The sequence below is a fragment of the Castor canadensis genome, chromosome 6 (assembly GCF_047511655.1).
Source record: "Castor canadensis chromosome 6, mCasCan1.hap1v2, whole genome shotgun sequence".
Taxonomy (NCBI): Eukaryota; Metazoa; Chordata; class Mammalia; order Rodentia; family Castoridae; genus Castor; species Castor canadensis.
This window is the reverse complement of record NC_133391.1, coordinates 123677872-123696417: the sequence shown is the minus strand read 5'-3', so window position 1 is coordinate 123696417 and position 18546 is coordinate 123677872. Positions and strand designations below refer to the sequence as shown.

General features: G+C 35.2%; 2 protein-coding genes across 5 annotated transcripts in view; both read left to right on the top strand.

Annotated features, from left to right (window-relative positions):
* The first annotated feature begins 34 nt into the window (after window positions 1–34).
* Window positions 35–18546, top strand: part of Trappc13 (trafficking protein particle complex subunit 13) — a 31832-nt gene continuing 13320 nt past the window's right edge. For all 4 annotated transcript variants that reach the window (XM_074077401.1, XM_074077400.1, XM_020165934.2 and 1 more), the window contains exons 1-4: window positions 35–177; window positions 9959–10027; window positions 10896–10995; window positions 12400–12484. In XM_074077401.1, the coding sequence (XP_073933502.1) occupies window positions 132–177; window positions 9959–10027; window positions 10896–10995; window positions 12400–12484 (300 nt within the window). In that variant the 5' untranslated portion in view covers window positions 35–131. The remainder of the gene's footprint in view (window positions 178–9958; window positions 10028–10895; window positions 10996–12399; window positions 12485–18546) is intronic.
* On the top strand, window positions 43–6805 carry Shld3 (shieldin complex subunit 3). The gene is made up of 2 exons (XM_074077405.1): window positions 43–177; window positions 3271–6805. Exon 2 carries the CDS (start codon window positions 3394–3396, stop codon window positions 4144–4146), a length of 753 nt encoding a protein of 250 aa, XP_073933506.1. The 5' UTR covers window positions 43–177; window positions 3271–3393; the 3' UTR covers window positions 4147–6805.

Below are 18546 nucleotides of genomic sequence, written 5' to 3'. Positions count from 1 at the left end.
CCTGCAAAAGGCCGCTGTCGCGAACGCGCTTGACGCGGTCTCTCCGGACGCGCTTCTTCTCTCCGTGTTCTTCCGGGCCAGGTTGAGCCTCGGAGGCCCCCGTAGGGCGCGGGCCGGGAGTGCGGGTCAAAATGGAAGTGAATCCCCCCAAGCAGGAGCATCTGCTGGCGCTGAAAGGTAAGGCATTGCGAGCCCGAGGCTCCTTATTCTGCTTTCTTCCTGACCTCACGAGTGCTGCAGGCCTTGGCCTCGCAGACTGCGTCCATAGATACCGAATAGCCGGGCGGCGGAACGTCTACCTGCTTCCTAGGTTAAGGCTCCTCTTAGAATGGCTGCAAACGGACGGATCGCCGTCTGCCGTCTGCCGTCTGCAGCAGCACTGCTGTGTTCTCAAGATTTTAGCCTCCAGCGTACTTTTTGGACCCGTGAGGGAGATGTCTGCACCGGCACAAGTGACGGCGGCGTTTAAAGCGCCTTTTCCTCCCGTCTCTCGTCTGACCGAGTGGCACCGACGGCCACCGGGCCTCAGCTTTATCCGCAAAGATGGCATTTCTTGACGGTGCCGAGGCTTTAGAAACGCAAGGTGCTGCGACCCATAACTTAGATTTGTCGAGGCACACTGCGGTGTACTTCAAAGTACTATGCGGTATTGTGTGCTTGGGAAGTAAGTCCAGAATCTCTTCCTATCGTTCATTTCTGTACGCCTCAATTTTGAGTAAGTTTTGAGGATTTCATTAGATCATTACTTAGGGAAGAAAAAAAAACAGTAGGACGAACTTTTCTGGAATTTCCATTGTTTTATATGTTTTCTATTACCACAAACGCACGTTTTCTTGGATGCCCTAAAGTGTGGTCAGCAGTGCCTTGACCTGAGCTCATTAGATACTTGGATTAGTTTGAATTGCACTTACCTTCTTTAAGGCATCCATTTTGAAGTTCTCCTTATTACTTTTATTACTCCTGCCACATCTTCTATGATGTTGACTCCAAACATTCCAGAAGGTCACAAGTTTCATTTATAACAGAATCGTATACTGATGGCTTAAGTTAAGAAACTTTGCAACTTAGGTAGTACAGCAATAGCACCTGTAGGCTTAGCCTGAGCAGATGATGTAGACTAAAATAGACTGGGCAAAAGGAATTTATTGTACATTCACTATCTCAGTCTCACATCTCTTAAGTAGACTACCTATCTAGAAGGTGATTGAGACAGTATTTCAGCACAAAACCCACCTCCATCTAAGATGCCATATTGTCTCCTAATGGATGAAACTGCGTGTTCAGAGATCATTACCTTACTGACTACTTTGATGGGAATTTGGAACACTTGTAGTTGCTGGGTGTGATCTTTTACAAATTAAATAGAAATTCTAATGATATAAAGTCTAACTCCCATTAGAAATTAATAGTTTTCTGTTACTATTCTTTATTTTCAAAGTAGAAGATACCTATTAAAGTTTCAGCAGACTGAAAGGGCAAGTACTTTACATTTCACTCATAGTTTCTGCTTTATTAATTCTCTTTGGTACCATTCTTCCCCCAGTGTTGTAGTTAATCAAGAATTTTCACAATTTTTAATTTTACTGATAATGTCAGGTATGTCAATTTAAATGGCCATTTAAGTTTACTTTCTTATATATTAACATGTAAAATGTTGAGAGTATCTTAAGAGATAATTTTTTAAAAGGAGCTCTTTCAACTTCAGTTGTCCCTGAGTATAGCACTGAATAAGTTCAGATGACAATGAAAAAATTTCTCCATGTCCTACCTTACAGTGTGAGGGTGTAAGGAAGAAGAAAGAAAAAAAAAATAAGCACAATAATTACGGATTCTTGAAAGAGTATGTTATTACATATTTAGACCTGTATTAAAAATTATAGATGCTAAGAATTATAGTCATTTATAAATTTGAGAGTTACCATACCTGTTAGTGGGCATTAAAGAATTATGTAATTAGTTATTTCTTAACTCTTTAGAATCAGTCTCTAGTTCCATCTCACCATTGGGAGAACCCTCAGTTAGTTCTCTAATGATTAGGAGAGAAGGGAAGTCAGCTTCTGATTTTTTTTTCTTTTTTTTTTTTTTTTTTATTTTTATTTTTTATTTTTTTTTTTATTTATTTTTTTTTTCATTTTTCTTTTATTATTCATGTGTGCATACAAGGCTTGGTTCATTTCTCCCCCCGCCCCCACCCCCTCCCTTACCACCCACTCCGCCCCCTCCCGCTCCCCTCCTCAATACCCAGCAGAAACTACCTGTTAGTGGGCATTAAAGAATTATGTAATTAGTTATTTCTTAACTCTTTAGAATCAGTCTCTAGTTCCATCTCACCATTGGGAGAACCCTCAGTTAGTTCTCTAATGATTAGGAGAGAAGGGAAGTCAGCTTCTGATTTTTTTTTCTATACTAAGTTAAAATATGAAAGCGCCTGCCTTGTGGCTCTTACAGCTTTGGTTAGGAAGCCCAACTTGCAGATCAGATCCCGAAAGACTCCATTCTTGAGCCTATGTACTGTATGCAGTCACTTTTTATCAATGGGTCAGTTTGGGGGCAACCTGAGGACTCTGTGTTCTGAAAGAAAAATAAATAAATAGAGAGAGACTAGACTTGTCCTTCCTCCAGATTGAAATTCAGGAGCCATGGTACTAGGAGCTCAATACTGCTTTAGTGCCTGGGTTATACAGAGAAGACTGTCACAAAACTGGTTCGTATCTGGATTAAAATGTGAAGTCAAACTGTATTCATGGTTTTAGTGTTCACTATTGAGAATGAGAAATAATCCTTAAGAGGTTTATCTATATATTTGGTAGAATTCATAAAATTTTACAGTATAAGGCAACTAATTTTCTCCCAAATAGATTAAAAATTACAGCTATTTCATTGTCCTCAATTCAGATGTCTCGAAATTTTTAATATTGCATTATGGGAGTATAATATTTTAAGAATCACTAATTTACTTTTTTGTTTCTGCTATAGTTTTAAGACTAAGTTTGCTTAGTCTATTAACATTAGTATTTTCATTCCTTTATTTGTTGAATTAAACATGTTGGCTACTAGTGTTTTTAGGTTAAAAGAGATCTTATTGGGCATCCTACTGAGATCTCGTATCTTGATAAAGGATTTTCAAGTTTGTGGATTACTTCACATTTATGGTAGTATTGTGATAAAATATCATGTTGGGATTGGTTTTTGTTTTTTCCTTTTCTCCCTGCCCGTTTATATACAGGCTATACCTACCATATCTTATTCTTTGTAATACTTCCACTTTAGGTCCTGTTCCCTCTGATTTGACAAGAGAAACAAAACAGTCTTGTAATAATAAATTACATTCTAGCTCTGAGGAGTTCTGCTAAGAAACTTTCTCTTCATTAAGAGTTACTGGATTACTGCAAAATGACTACCGAAATAATATTACATTATCGACCATATGAGAATGATCCCATACAACTGACAAAAATTGTAGAAAAAGCAATTCAAGACTTTCCTACTCGTCCACTATCAAGATTTACTCCTTGGTTTCCTCATGATGGGTCGAAACTTCCACTCAAACCTAAAGGATTACCACCTGTAATTTCTGGAGAGGCAGCTAAGGATGTGAAACAGTACTTAAGCGTTTCAGAACGTGGTGTTAAAACACAGAGTTATGATTGCACAGTAGATCTTTTGGAGTTTCAACCCAGTTTGAAAAAGCAGCACTTAATCCAATCATACACACTTAATGAACAGACTGATTCGGGAAATCTGGATGAAAAATCAAAAAAGGAAAAACAGCACAAGAGGAGGTCTTGGAGTGTTTCACTTCCCAGCAACAGTTGTGCTGAAAAGATTTTTCCTTTGTCTAAAAAGTTGCAAGATAGTTTAAAGAACCTAAATTTGCATTCATTATATAGAGCAAGATGGATAATAGAACACACTGTTTGCAACAACCAAACTCTGGAAGACATTTGGATAAAACTCAATCATGTTATCAGACATAATGAACTTCCTTCTTGTAACGCTACAATCCAGAGACATTTAGGCCAGATATGGGTGTTCTGTGATGTAATGTACTGTGAATATGTGGGAAATCTTCTTAAAGGAAAATTAGCTCTTAATGGAAAAATTAATTTATTTGTGCATAAATATGGTGTTATTTTTAGTATGTAATGAAGTCTACTGATTGTTAAAAAGAATTCTCTGAACTGAAATAAATGAATGAATTTATATTAGTTATTACATTTTTAATGACTTTTTTTTGTTTGTGTCCATAATAAAACCTATGTATTCTTTACATTGTAAAGAAATAATTGTGATATAATATATGTACAGCTTCAGTCCCAGAAACAATTAAGTATCAGGTGAATTAACTCAAGAGCTTTTTGAATTCTCCTTAGTAGTAGCAACCTTTTAAGTGAGTTGTAATAAATTGCTTATACTGAAGTTGATGGTAAAATGTCTGTCCTTTCATTCTGTTACTTACTGTGATTGAATCTGATATTGCTGTGAATTAAGATGAATAGTTTGTATTTTTATGAATTCCTTAAATCTGATAGTACTATGCTTTTTCTTTATTACCCTAAGTGTAACAATAGTTTTTTTTAATAGTAAAACTAAAAGCAATTCTGTTGGAAGTGCTATTCAAGTGACATAAATGTAGTTCAGAGTAAGAAACCAGATTCTTGATGATTCCAATGATGTATAATGAATAGTTGATGCCTCATTTTGAAACAAATTGCCAGTTTGTCTAGTGATGAAGTATCTTTAATACTATAACTGAAGGAAAATACCAAATATGGATAGGAAAGCAATTTACTTATTCAGTCCTTTTTTCTTTCTTTTGTGGTGCTAGGAATAGAACCCAGGTTCTCAAACATGCTGGGCAAATGCCCTACGACTGAGCTATGTTCCCAGCCTCAGTAGTTCAAGCTTAATGAATATTAATGCTGACTTACTACTTGGCTGATTATTAGGACATTATAAGCTTCTTAGAAGCAAAATGTCATATTGGGTTTACACAGCACCTCATAAAAATACCTACAATGATTAAAACACAAGGAGTCCATTTTTTTTGTTGTTTTGGTACTGGATTTTGAACTCAGGGCTTCACAATCGGTAGGCAGGCGCTCTACCATTCCAGCCACTTTTGCAACCCAGTAGTCTGCCAGACCTTATAGCTTTGTCTCTATCGAAATACTCTTGATTTTTTTTTGTACCTTTGTATTGTCTCAAATGAAGACTAGTCTAAAAACAATCATCATGTGCATGAGTGCTTCTAAAAACTGTCAACTAAAAATATACTGGCTGTAGGGGCAGAGTTCAGGCAGCTTCTTGAGGAACTCCTTCCTCTTTCATTTTAAATCTTCTCATTTTGCAATCAAGACTGCTGGAAAAACTTCAAGAAGTCATTTAGTACTGCCAGTCAACTTGCAAATAAAAGTTGGTTAAAGCCAGGCACTGGCGGCTCAGACCTATATTTCTAGTTACTTGGGAAGCTGAGATCCAGAGGATCAAGGTTCAAGGCCAGCCTGGGCAAATAGTTCAAGACACCCTATCTCCAAAATAACTAGAGCAAAATAGACTGGAGGTGTGGCTCAAACACTAGACTGTCTGCTTTGTAAACATGAAGCCCTGAGTTCAAACCCCAGTCCCATCAAAAAAAAAAAAAAAGTTGATGGCTATTATGCAATCTTGCACAGTACATTTGATTTTTACTTTGCAATAAAAGTAAAAATCACAAGATTGTTAATCAAGAATTAGAAGTTAGGAAAATCATATCACAGTTTTGTTGTTTTGAAATGTTTGTACACAACTGAAAATACAAGGTACAGTCAGGAATCATGAGATTCTTCTTTATGAGCAGTTTTTATCCAAGAACAGCAGATTGTTTTCATTGTGGAAGAATGAAATTCAAAACTGGGAAAGATTAGGTTTACTTCAAGTAATGCAATGATCTTAAAAGAAAAGACTTATTTCTTATTTACCTGGGCAGTACTTAAGAATAATCAAGGCCTAAGAATTTAGAGCCCACTATTATTTCATAGAAACCTTTCTAAGAGATATTTAGAACCTTAAAACAGGTGATTCTAGCATGAGTTATTGACAGTAAGGCCCAGCAATATTTCTGGATTCATCTGTTAAATCATAAACATGGAAATACATTAAGGATGCAAAGACAAGTATAGAAGGATAAATCTTTGAAGGCATTTGGTAAAATGCCATCGGCATTTACTCTCCAGGAAATTATCCAATAACAAAAAGATAATTTTTTTGAACATTTTCAAGATGAATTCCTGCATAGTGGATTCACTTCAATTTGTACAAAATGCCAAAAATTAAACCAGGGTTTTTAAATTTGAATGCCTTCAAGGACTAAAACAATAAGGCTATAGAATGTAGTAAAGACTGAACTTGAAGAAGATTGTACCTAAGTTACTTTATTTTTGGCAGTACTAGGGTTTGAACTCAGAGCCTCACACTTGCAAAGCAGCCGCTCCACAACTTCAGCCACATTTGCAATCTACTTTACTCTGGTTATTTTGGAGACAAGGTCTCTTAAGCTGTTTGCCTGGGCTGACCTTGAACCATGATCCTCTTGATCTCTGCCTCCTAAATACCTAGGATTACAAGTGTGGGCCACCAGCACCTGGATCTACCTAAGTTGTTAATATTACCAGCCAGTTATATATGTTTGGGTGAATTCAGCAACACTTATAAAAGAGCAGTTCAGGATTGCCTAGAGACTGTATTTCTTTGTTAAAATTCAATTTCTTCTGAAAGCAGAAAAAAAAAATTAGGAAGAAATAGAGGACACCAGTATGTGTTAAAATTGCGTTATACACCTGTAATCCCAGCATTCAGGAGGCCGAAGCAGAAAAATCCCAAATTCAAGGCCAGCCTGGGCTACCTAGCAAGACCTTGTCTTAAAAAAAAAAAAAACCAGGGCTGGTGGAATGGCTCAAGTGGTAGAATACCTGCCTAGCAAGCATGAGACCCTGAGTGCAAGGCCTAGTACTGTAAAAATAAATAAATAAAATTAAAAACAAAAGAACAAAAAATGATCTTAAAATCTTAGAGATTTAAATTGAGAGAAACAGCCTCCTATATCTCTTTCAGGGCATCTGTTCATCTTCAGGTTATACTTAAATTATTTTCCTAGTTAAAAGTAAGAATGAGGGTCAGACACCCCTCCCCAACCATTTTACCTGCCCCCCCATCATTGATCTCTAGGTAGTTAATACTCTGTTTGGGATATGGTCCTACTTTGAATTCCATGAGATATTTCTGATAAGACAACATTCCAGGTTTATAACCTCAGGTTTATAATTATTTCAGAAATTTGAACAGTGAAATCATCTGGGTTTAAATGTAGGCTTAGCCAATTATTTGTTATCTAAACGTGCAAATTACCATCACTAGGGATTATCTGTACCCTGTCTATATGATATATATCAACCTTTTAGAGTATAATGAAAATTAAAGCTGTTACTATTTACAAGGTATTTGGCATCATGCCTGGCACAAGTAAATACTCAGTAAATGCTAGCTATATAAAGTGACTTTAGACATTTTGAAGATATCATTTGTGGACTGTTTCCAAAGTCAGCTACTCAATAGAGCAGGTTATTTAATGGTCTTGGTTCATGAAACAGTACCTTCAAAGTATTGTCTGTTGCTTGGGAACTGGAAAGATGCTAATCCTTTCATTCAGCAAACATCTATAAAGTATACTGTATGACAGAACCTATGTCAAATATAGAGATTACAAACCTGAACATGGTCATAGAGCCTGGGCCTCCTGGAGACTGACAAGGGAGTGCTACAGACAAACAAATATAGTTCATTATAAGTGCAAACTACTGGGAGAGAAACAGGATGACCTGTTATTTCTTTACTGAAAAAGCTAAGACCTTTTTCAGGTAAGAAATGTACCAAACTTTATATGAATGCTATAGATAGTAATCACTAGTTAGGTAGTACGTTTTCATATGCTAGTGTACAGCACTTATATTATGAATTAACCATGTAGGTCTCTATAGTCTTTTAAGTTTTTTGGTTTTGATTTAAATGAATACTTCTACTAGAACATAGAGAAATAGACTTCTATGATTCATTTTATGAAGTTTTTTTTATTTTTAATTTTATGTTTTTGTCTTTATTTGATTTGGTCAAATGACAATCTTTAGAATAATTGAGAAGGATTTAAAAAAAAAATTAGAGGAGCCAGGTGCAGTGGGTCACATCTATATTCCCAGCTGAGGATCCAAAAGATCCAAGTTCAAGCTCAGCATGAACAAAAAGTTAGTAAGACATCCTCTGCCCCTCAACAAGCAAGGCTGATGTGGTGGTGTGCCTGTGGTCCCAGCTATGAGGGAGGCCACAGGTAAGAAAGGGGAAGTCAGGCCAGCCTAAAAACATAATGTAAAGCAAAAAGGGCTGGAGGCATGACTCTAGTGACAGAGTAATTGAAGATCCTGCCTCCACACAATTAGAATATCCTCCCTAGGCTAATTTATTAAATAATTCATTCTGCTTTTCTACTTTTCTGTGGTTTAATACTGGATTTGCACTATTTAACATACACAATTTATTTGCTATTTAGAATTAACTTGTAAATTTTTATTTTTCCCAGAGAAGCTAACCAATTGTTTTATTGCCTTATAATAAATAATCCTTTTCCTTTTGTTGATTTCTTTGCACATCCTGATGATGTTTTTAATAAAAACTAATGTAGATGTATGGTCTTGTGTTAACAAGCTGGTTTGTTGATTGTGGACTTAAATACATTTTAACATATAGTAAGTTCAGTTCTTCATTTTTTCTCACTAATTTCCTTAGTTTATTTTCATCTGTTTGCTTTTCCAGATAAACTTTACACTTTATGTGATATTCTAAAAAACTTAGCTTTGATTGAAATTATACAACCTATATAATAATTGATGTTTTCATAATTTCTATGTAGAATTAATATTACTTAAAGGAACAATTACTGAGCTTCCAGTGACCAATGGCCATAATTTAAAAGTTCACAAAAATCTTTTGGTTTTTTTTTTTTTGAAGTACTGGGGCTTGAACTCAGAGCCTTCACCTTGAGCCACTCCTTTTTATGAAGGGTTTTTCAAGATAGGGTCTCGCAGAACTATTTACCCAGGCTGGCCACAAACCACGATCCTCCTGCTCTCTGCCTGCTGAGTAGCTAGGATTATAGGCATGAGCCTCTGGTGCCCAACCACAAAAGTCTTTTTGGCATTAAATAATCATAATCAAAATGGTACATCTAAACTTGTTTCCCTGCCAGACTAATACTGGCTAATAGTACTTTTTGTTTGTTTGTTTGGTGGTACTAGAGTTTGAACTCAGTGTCTTGTGCTTGCTGGGCAGGTGTTCTACCATGTGATCTGCACCAGCCCTTTTCAGCTTTAGTCATTTTTTGATAGGGTCTTGCATTTTTGTCCAGAGCCAGCCTCAGACCACAGTCATCTCACCTGGGGTAGCAGGTGCAAACTTCCATGCTTAGCTTCTGTGTTGAGATGGAGTCTTGCTAACATTTTGCCCGAGCTGGCCCAGAACCATGATCTTCCCAGTCTATGCAGTCTTCTCAATCTCTACCTCCCAAGTAGCTGGGATTATAGAGTGAGTCAACACACCCAGCCTGTTGATAGTATTTGTAGTGCAGTCATTCCATATCTTTAAAATAAACCTTATGTTCCTAGTATTCCCTAAGCTTTAAAATTCTTTTCCAGTTTTTCTATAATGAATGTGTTTTATTTACAGTTAATTTTTGTAATGCGTTAAGTTATAAATAAAAGCAAAATTTTTATTACACAGTAACATTTTAGATAAATCTTGATGATAATCTTAGGGAGTAGTTAATGTTATATTTAGGTTATATTTCATTTTAGTATACCATTACTGAATAATAAACACTGACTTGAGAATATTACCCAAAGCAGTATTAATATTTTACTTTCTTAATTCACAGTGATGCGGTTGACCAAGCCTACTTTATTCACCAATATTCCAGTAACATGTGAAGAGAAGGACTTGCCTGGTATGTATGGCGCTCACTTACTCTATCAGCACCTAGGGAAAAGTGGAAACTCAAGTAGTTACCTGCATTCTCTGCATTCTCCTAGAGTAAGTTTAGCCTTGCCATCTGAGGCTGACACTTGCTGGATTCTTTGTTGTCTGCATTTGTACTGTTCAGAGGATGACCGTCTGAGTAATACAAGTCAAGAGAATGCTGATAGCATATGCTAAATAGACACTTTTAATTTAAAATCATTCATATTCATAACTAGTAAAACATTGCCTTTGTCCTGTGATGTTCCAGCAGTGTATGTGAGCATTCTCTTTACTTAGAGTTGGTGTATTTATAACATGTTTCATATTTCACCACTTGCATTTTTCTTTTGTTTCTGAAATTTACTTCTTGGTGAGATCAGATTTATTATTAATTAATTAATTACTATTTATTTATTTATTTGAGATAGCCCAGGCTGGCCTTGAACTCTCAATCCTCCTGCCTCAGCCTCCTGAGTCCTGGGATTATAGGCATGTGCCAGCTTGCCTGTTCAGAATTTTTTGACATGCTTTTGTTATAGTAAAAATTAGAAATGACATAACACAATGTATCCATGTTGAATTACAATGCCCCCTAAACATGTCAAATATATATCAATTTTAAAAGATTAAAATTTTCATTTTTGAAATGTGGTTTTTGTCAAGATTATTTTTTAAATCTCTTCCAGCATTTTTTTTTTTCCTCCCTGTGTTGCTGAGTATCAAACCCAGGCCCTCATGCATGCTGGGCAAGTGCTCCACTACTGAGCTGTACACCTGGCTTCCTAACTATTTCTCTATGTAAATAAAATTATTGAAAAGGTAGATGTTAGAATTTATCTTTTTCCCTGATGCAGGAGATCTCTTTAACCAACTGATGAGAGATGATCCTTCAACTGTAAGTGGTGCAGAAATTTTAATGTTGGGAGAAATGTTGACGTTACCACAAAATTTTGGGTAAGAATGCTATATTCATGTAAGATATACAACAATACCCTAAAGCCATCACAAGTCATGTTTTCAAACAGTAACTATAGAATGGGAAAATGCTCATGATTTAAGAGGTCAAAAATCCTAAAAGTTATACTATGTGATTCTAGTTTTATTTATGTATTGTTAAAGTGACACACATCAAAAAATAAAATGTTAATAGTAGCTCCTAGAACAATAGCATTTTAACTTTTTTAACTTTTTTTTTTTATATTGAGGGCCTTGGGTATGCCAAATGTGCACCCTTACCACTGCGCTACATCCCCAGCCCCTAGATCTTAACTATATTTTTTATTTAATGACCATGTATTTTTTAACTAATTTGATCTAAATGTCTTTTTCAGAAACAACTCTGTTATTCTGCCCCACAGCCCTCCCCACAGACGTTATCAGACTTGTCAACTAATTAGGAACTCTGTTTTTTATTTCTTCTGTTGTTATTAAGCTATATTCTGATTCTAGATTATTAATGAGGTTGAAACCCTGGTTCCACATTTTTGCAACTGAAAAAATTTATAACAAAGGAATTTTTTAGATTTTTTTTTAAGGTTTACAGATGTGGTCATTGCCTAGTGCCTTGAAACATACTGAAAGTGTATTCATGTAACATGTATAAACTATGTAGTTATTTTAAATAACCACTGGTTATTTTTATTGGAATAACTTAGAAAAATAAAATAAATTGGTAAAAGTACTCTAAGGTAAATTAATTTAGATCTTCTAGATTCAGAGCATAAGTTATTTAAAAAATGGAAACTTGATATTTTCTAGCCTATTCAGATACAAATCTGAGGACTCTCTGCATGTCTATGATTTCAGTGACTTTGTTTTGGTGGGATTGGGGTTTGAACTCAGGGCTTCACATTTGCAATGCAGGCACTCTAGTGCTTGAGCCACAGCTCCACTCCATTTTACTCTGGTTATTTTGGAGATGGGGGTCTCACGAACTATTTGCCCAGGCTGGCCTTGAGCCACCATCTCCTGATTTCAGCTTCTCGAATAGCTCTAAGATTACATGCATAAGCCATTGCGCCCATCCTTTAAAAAGAAACTTAGCACCATGCAGTTGAAGGTTTAGGCAGGAATATTTACAGTATTACTAGTTGTTTTTGTTTTTGTTTTTGTCTTTGAAGTGCTAGAGATAGAACCCAGGACCTTTCACATGCTAGTCAAGTACTCCATCACTGAGCATCCCCAACCTTTCAGTGACCATTATCTCTAGGGATGCCGGCAATTTGTTGCATTTTACTTTGAAATAAGTGTTTCTATCTTTTAATAAATTTTTCTCCATTTGAAGTTTTTAGTAATACTCATGCAGAATATTATAAAACCTGAATGAGTTTCCGCTTAAATTTTTATATTATTTCACAGGAATATATTTTTGGGAGAGACCTTTTCCAGTTATATCAGCGTTCATAATGATAGCAATCAAGTTGTAAAAGATATCTTGGTAAAAGTAAGTAAAATTCTTGTTTAGAAAATATTTTATTTAAAAAAACTTTACTTCTATTATGTTTTTGAAATTTCATTGAAATATGTTTGATATAGGAAATTTTAATTGCCGTTAACAAGCACTGATAGATACCTAAAGGTATAAAATATTATTCTAGTTACTAAAACAGTTTTCCTGATCCTTAAGGTGATAGCTTGGATGAGAAGATAACTATTTAATGATAAATAACATTTCAAGTTTTCATTAAGAAATGTGATTGACATAATATTTGAAGGAGTTAGGAGGAAAGATCACTGCAGGGAGGCTTAAACAATGGGCCATTAGTTGAGGCTTTGGAGTAGAAGTTTTTATATTTTCTATTAGGAAAACTGATATGAGCACATTGTATGAATTGGTTTAAAGGAAATAGACCAGTTAGAAGACTTTAGAAGTAACTTTGTAAATAAAGAGATAAAATTTGCTATCTCAGTTACAACTTGAAATGTGTCAAAAGATACAGGGCATAAATAAAGTGAAAATTCAAAGCTGACTTTCAGTGGTGATTTTAGGTCATTAGAACATTTGTTAAAGGGAAGTATTAATTCCAATAAGTTTGAAGGTGATCCATAGAGTTTTAGAATTAAAAACATCTCAGCAAACAGTATTCCAGGTTTCACATACCACCCAACTTCCAGAAGCCAGATGCAAACAGATATATGTCATGTACAAATGGTGTCTCTTCCTTTTAGTAGATAAGGGATTGGCAAAGACTGTAGGCCAAATTTGATCCATTGCCTGCTTAATAAGGCTGTTGAATAGAATAGTTTTTCATATTCAGGTGATTGAAAGGAAACAAAGGAATACTCTATGACATGTGGAAATTATATGAAATTCAAATTTCAGTGTTCATAGATAAAGTGTCCTTGACACACAACCACGCTAATTTGTTGCTGTATTATCTGTGACAGATTTTTAGCTACAATGGCACACTCACTACATGGCCTGAAAAACCTAAAGTATTTGTCATATGACCTTTTAAAGAAAAAATTTGTTAGTCTCTGTGTTCAGTGAAAAGGTCTGACTTTCAGATTTTTGAGGACAGATTTTATTTTCTTGGCATATGATTGGCATTGAGTGAATAGTGCATTTCTTTTTATAAAGTAGATTAATAAATCTACTTATATATATGCAAAGGCATATATACTTTAAGTAACTATTATAAAGGTCAAATAATACAATAGTGTGTTCTCAAACATGAATTTATATTTCTGTTGGCTTTATTCAGTTTTGATTTCTCTAAAGCAGTAGTCTTTGGAATAATATAATAGCTATTTATTGAGTTAGTGCAGTGCCCACCAGAAGTCTTCTTAGACTCAAATCATGACATGACATAAGCCACTCTCTCTTACAAGGACATACCTTAGGAAGCATAGCATAATGTTGGTGTGTGTATTTCTTTTTTGTGTTATCTTTTTATCAGGTTTTAGTTGTCCATGTTATAGTTAGTAAATAAAAGATGTAGAAAATTTTCCTTCACTTTCAACCCTTTGAAATAATATGGGGATCACTTAAAGTATCTATGTGCTCTTGAAAGGGTTTATAGAATTGCCACATAATGCCATGTGGCCTGGTGCTTTTCTGAGACAGAGTTCCTTGATAACATTTCCCCTTTGTTTCCAACTCTGATTAAGCTCTCTATCTCCAATACTGTTAACTTTAACTTTTTTTCTAGGAAATAATTCATTTTGTGTAGGTTTTCAAATTCATTTCCAGTCAGGTGTGGTGACATACGCCTATAGTTCTAGCCCTTGGAAAGCTAAGCAGAGAGGATTGTGAGATCAAGGACAGCCCAGACTGCATAGCAAGACCCCATCTAAAAAAAACCATTTCTATAGAAGTCTGCAAAGTAGTCTCTTAACAGTTTCTTCTGTTTCAGTGTTATTTTCCTCTGGTCATTTTGCTTTCTTTTTTGTTTTCCCTTAATTAATTAAGTTAGCTATCTCTTAGCTGGTATGTTTTTAAAAAAGATTTTTTAAATTACTTGTACCTAATGTTTTTCTATCCACTACCTCATTAGTTTTTGTTTTTCTTTCTTGTGCTTTTGTTTACTTTCCTTTTTTTCTACCTTTTTTAACTTGAACTTAACTCATTTATTTTTATTTTTTAAACTTCTATTGATAAAACTAGATTTCCTCCCCGTGATTCACTGTTTTAGAAGTATCCCCCACTTTCTGTGATGTAACATTTTCATTGTGATTACTTTTTTAAAAATTCTATAATTCTGCTTACTTTTTTTTTTTTTTAACAAAGAACAGAAGTTTATTTCTCACAGTTCTGGAGATTGGGAGTCCAGGTCAAGTAATCAGCAGATTTAATGTCTGATAGGTTCTCATTTCCTAGTTCATAGGTGTCAACTTCCTGCTGTATCCTCACATGATAAAAGGCATGGCAACTTCTTGGGGCTTTTAAAAAATCACATTAATAAAGGACCTCATTAATGACCCCACCTCCAAATGCCATGTCTTTGGTGGTTAGTCTTCAACACATGAATTTGGAGGTGAGGATGAACACAAGCTTTCAGACAATAACAGGTATTGTCTTAATATGAAGATGATGGAATTAGACCAATTGATTATACTGACAGTAATTTTTAACGGAAGGTTTTTCAGAAAGAAAGTCCCATTTTTCTCTTTTAATTCTTACAATCAGTTCTAGTTTTATTGCATTATACCCAGGGGCATTTTCATAATATGTATCTTCATATCTTTTTGGCATTACTGGGTTTGAACTCAGGACCTTGAGCTTGCTGGGCAGGTGTTCTACCCTTTGGGCCTCTCCCTCAATCCTTTTTTACTTTAGGTTGTTTTTCGGGCAAGGTTCCCTGGTTTCTGTTAGTGTTTTGTTTTTACCTAGGGCTAACATCAGAACCTGATCCTCCTACCTATAACCTCCCATGTAGCTGAGATCACGTATGTTTGTGTACATACACACCCAGCTTATTGATTGAGATGGAGTCTTGCTAACTTTTTGCTTGGGCTGACCTTGAATCGAAATCCTCCCAGTCTCCACCTCCCAAATAGCTGCGATTACAGACGTGAGCCACCATGCTTAGCTCATGACATCCCTATTTATGGAACTTGTTGATACTTTGTGACCTGATATTGATTTTTTTTAATGAATTTTTCCCTATATATTTGAGATGGTGTATTTTTTATTGCTTGTAAAGCTAGATGTGAATGTCTATAAGATCTCTCCTATTGATTGTGATCTTTATATCTTTTTTTGTCAACCTGCTCTGTCTTGCCACTAAGAGGGCTTGTTTGTCTCGTACTATTAGTGTATTTCTATCTCCTATCTTGCCTTTAAAGGATAAGTTGCTTGGTGCATATGTTTCATGCTTTTTGGCATGAATCTTATTTGATATCTTTGCTACTACCCTTGCTTTTCCACTGTTTTCACTTGCATGGTATGCCTTTTGCCCATCTCTTTATTTTCAGTTTTCCTAAGTCATTCTATCTTTATTTATATATAACTGCATGTTATTTAACATATAACTATGTTATTTATATAACATGTAATTGCATGACAAATCTAATATTTTAACTGATGACTTAAGCCTATCACATGTATTGATAAACTTGATGTTGCTTTGTTTCACTCATGTCATTAATTATATTACCAATATTAAGTATATTGTGTTGTATTTGCCGTGATTGTTTATTTAGTTTTCATTGTCTTGGTATTTGCTGTTTGTATTTTTCTAGTTTTTACCTTTATTTTTATGCCTTCTAAAATGCCCAGTGCCCTCCTCCCCAGTTCCCTGCTTTCTTACTTAGCTTGTTACTGTAGGCTTTTTAGTTTTAATATTATCCTTTAGCTCTCACCTATTGATTACTTACTTTCTTCTCTCTTCTTCCCCTTCCCCATATTCTCCCATTATTTTGTCTGCACCTTTGTTGGATGAAGTGGATTTCTCAAGTATATTGCTTATTACAAGAATATGAGATCTTGTCACCCTTGATACATACCTGTAATCTAGCACTCAGGAGGCTGAGGGAAAGCCAACCTGGGCTATACAGATCTCTTTTGAGATCCTGTCTCAAAAGAGAGAGAGAGAGAAAGAGATTGATTTTGATGTCTGTCTGATTACCTGCAATTTGAATTTTAGACATTTGCTACCTCTGAGTTGCACTATTTTTATTTTTCTAAGGATGTCTCAGAGGTTTATAGTATACTTCAGCTACCCAGAATCCTTGAATTTTGAAATTGTGGGAAGAATATTGTGGATCTGAACTTTTTATTCCTTTACTGTCATCTTAATGTTGTTCTGAGACAATAAATTTTTATATAATATACCATATTTAGCTAGTCTATGTGGGGTTTTTTGTTTTTTAATTTGAAAAAAATCTCAGAAGTCTGAAAAATTAGTGTACTACAAAAAGTGTCTCAACAAGCAACAGTATAATTAGTGTTCTATAAATGAAAATAATAAGTAATTCCTACAGTCTATAACAGTGGTTCTCAAACTTCAGAAGGCACCAAAATCATCTGTTTTTTTTTTAAAAAAACCTTTGCTCTCCATCACCAGAGTTTCAGATCTGTGTGGTCTGAAATGGTACCCAAGAATTTACGTTTCAGTTGTCCTCAGGTGATATTGATTCTGTTGGCCTGGGAACCATACTGGTACAAACATTGTCTTATCTAATCATTTACACATTCATCCAGCAAATTTGTCTACCAGGCATAATGCTAGATACCTCTGTTAGAGCAGGAAGCAAAAGACAAGGCTCCTCTGGTGTCTTGAAGCTCATTTTAGATGTTTTAAAGTTTTTTTCTCTATTCCTAGACAGGAACACCATAAGTATGCCAAGATTTCAGTGGCCTCTAAAGACATTTTGATCTTCCACACTTGTGTTTTACGAACTGTTCCCCTTTCCCTGTTCCTCCTGCCTATTCAAATCCCATTCACCCCAAATCCAATTTGCAACACGCAGCCCACTCTGCTATTTAAATTGCATTCCTTTCTCCCAGACCAGCCCTTCATTGCCTCTTTGCTATTTCTGTCCTAAGACATTTACTAGCTTCTACCGAACAGTAGTGATGTACTTATTTGTATGTTGTTACTTGTCTTCCTTTCCTCCTCTCCAGAAAATATAAACTCCCCAGGGACAGGGATTTTGGTCTGTTTTATTCCGTGATGTATCACCAAATCCTAGAACAGTCTCTGGCATATCATAGGTAGTTAGAGAGTAAATGCATGATGCTGGATAGATTATTTGTAATAGCCAAAAGGTGAAAAACAAAAGTGTTGAGTCACATATAATAGATATTTGAGTAAAGATTAATGTTAACAAAAAATGTCTTGGGAGAACTTACAGGAAAACATGTTAAGCAAAAAGCCAATTGGTTTGCGTACTTTTTTTTTCTCTCCTCTAATTAAAAAATTTTTTTTTTAAATTTCAGCTTCATTATTTACTACTTGTATAACCTTGGGGAAGCTGTTACTTTTTCTGCTTGTTCGTTTTTGTGGAACTGGGGTTTGAACGCAGGGCCTCACACTTGCTAGGCAGGCGCTCTACCACTTGAGCCACTCCACCAGCGCTGTTACTTTTTTATATCTTTTTTTTTTCATTGTATGTAAAATAGGAACAATACCACTCCCTATTTCAGGATTGTGGATTAAATAAGTAATATGTTTAGAACAAGACCTTGTATATAGTAACTGCCCTGTAAATGCAAACTACTACTTTTTGTCACTGAATATAACAAACAAGGTAGCACTAACAACTATCCCACTTCAAAATGAGTAGCATTAAAAATGGTAGATTAGAATAAACTGCAAAACCTTTTTTTAAAATAAAACTTTAAAAAGTGCTAGGTCTTCTATTCAAACCTCCTCTAATCCCCATCACATGATAGGAACTTTACTTTGCCTGAATTTTTCTTAATATTTGTCTTGAAGTTTTTTTCATAACTTCATTCATGTATTCAGTATTAAACAAATATTTGTTAACTGCCTACTGTATGCTGGACACCATGCTGTAGTGGTGTGCCAGAGAAAGCAAGACATTCCTGCTCCCATAGAC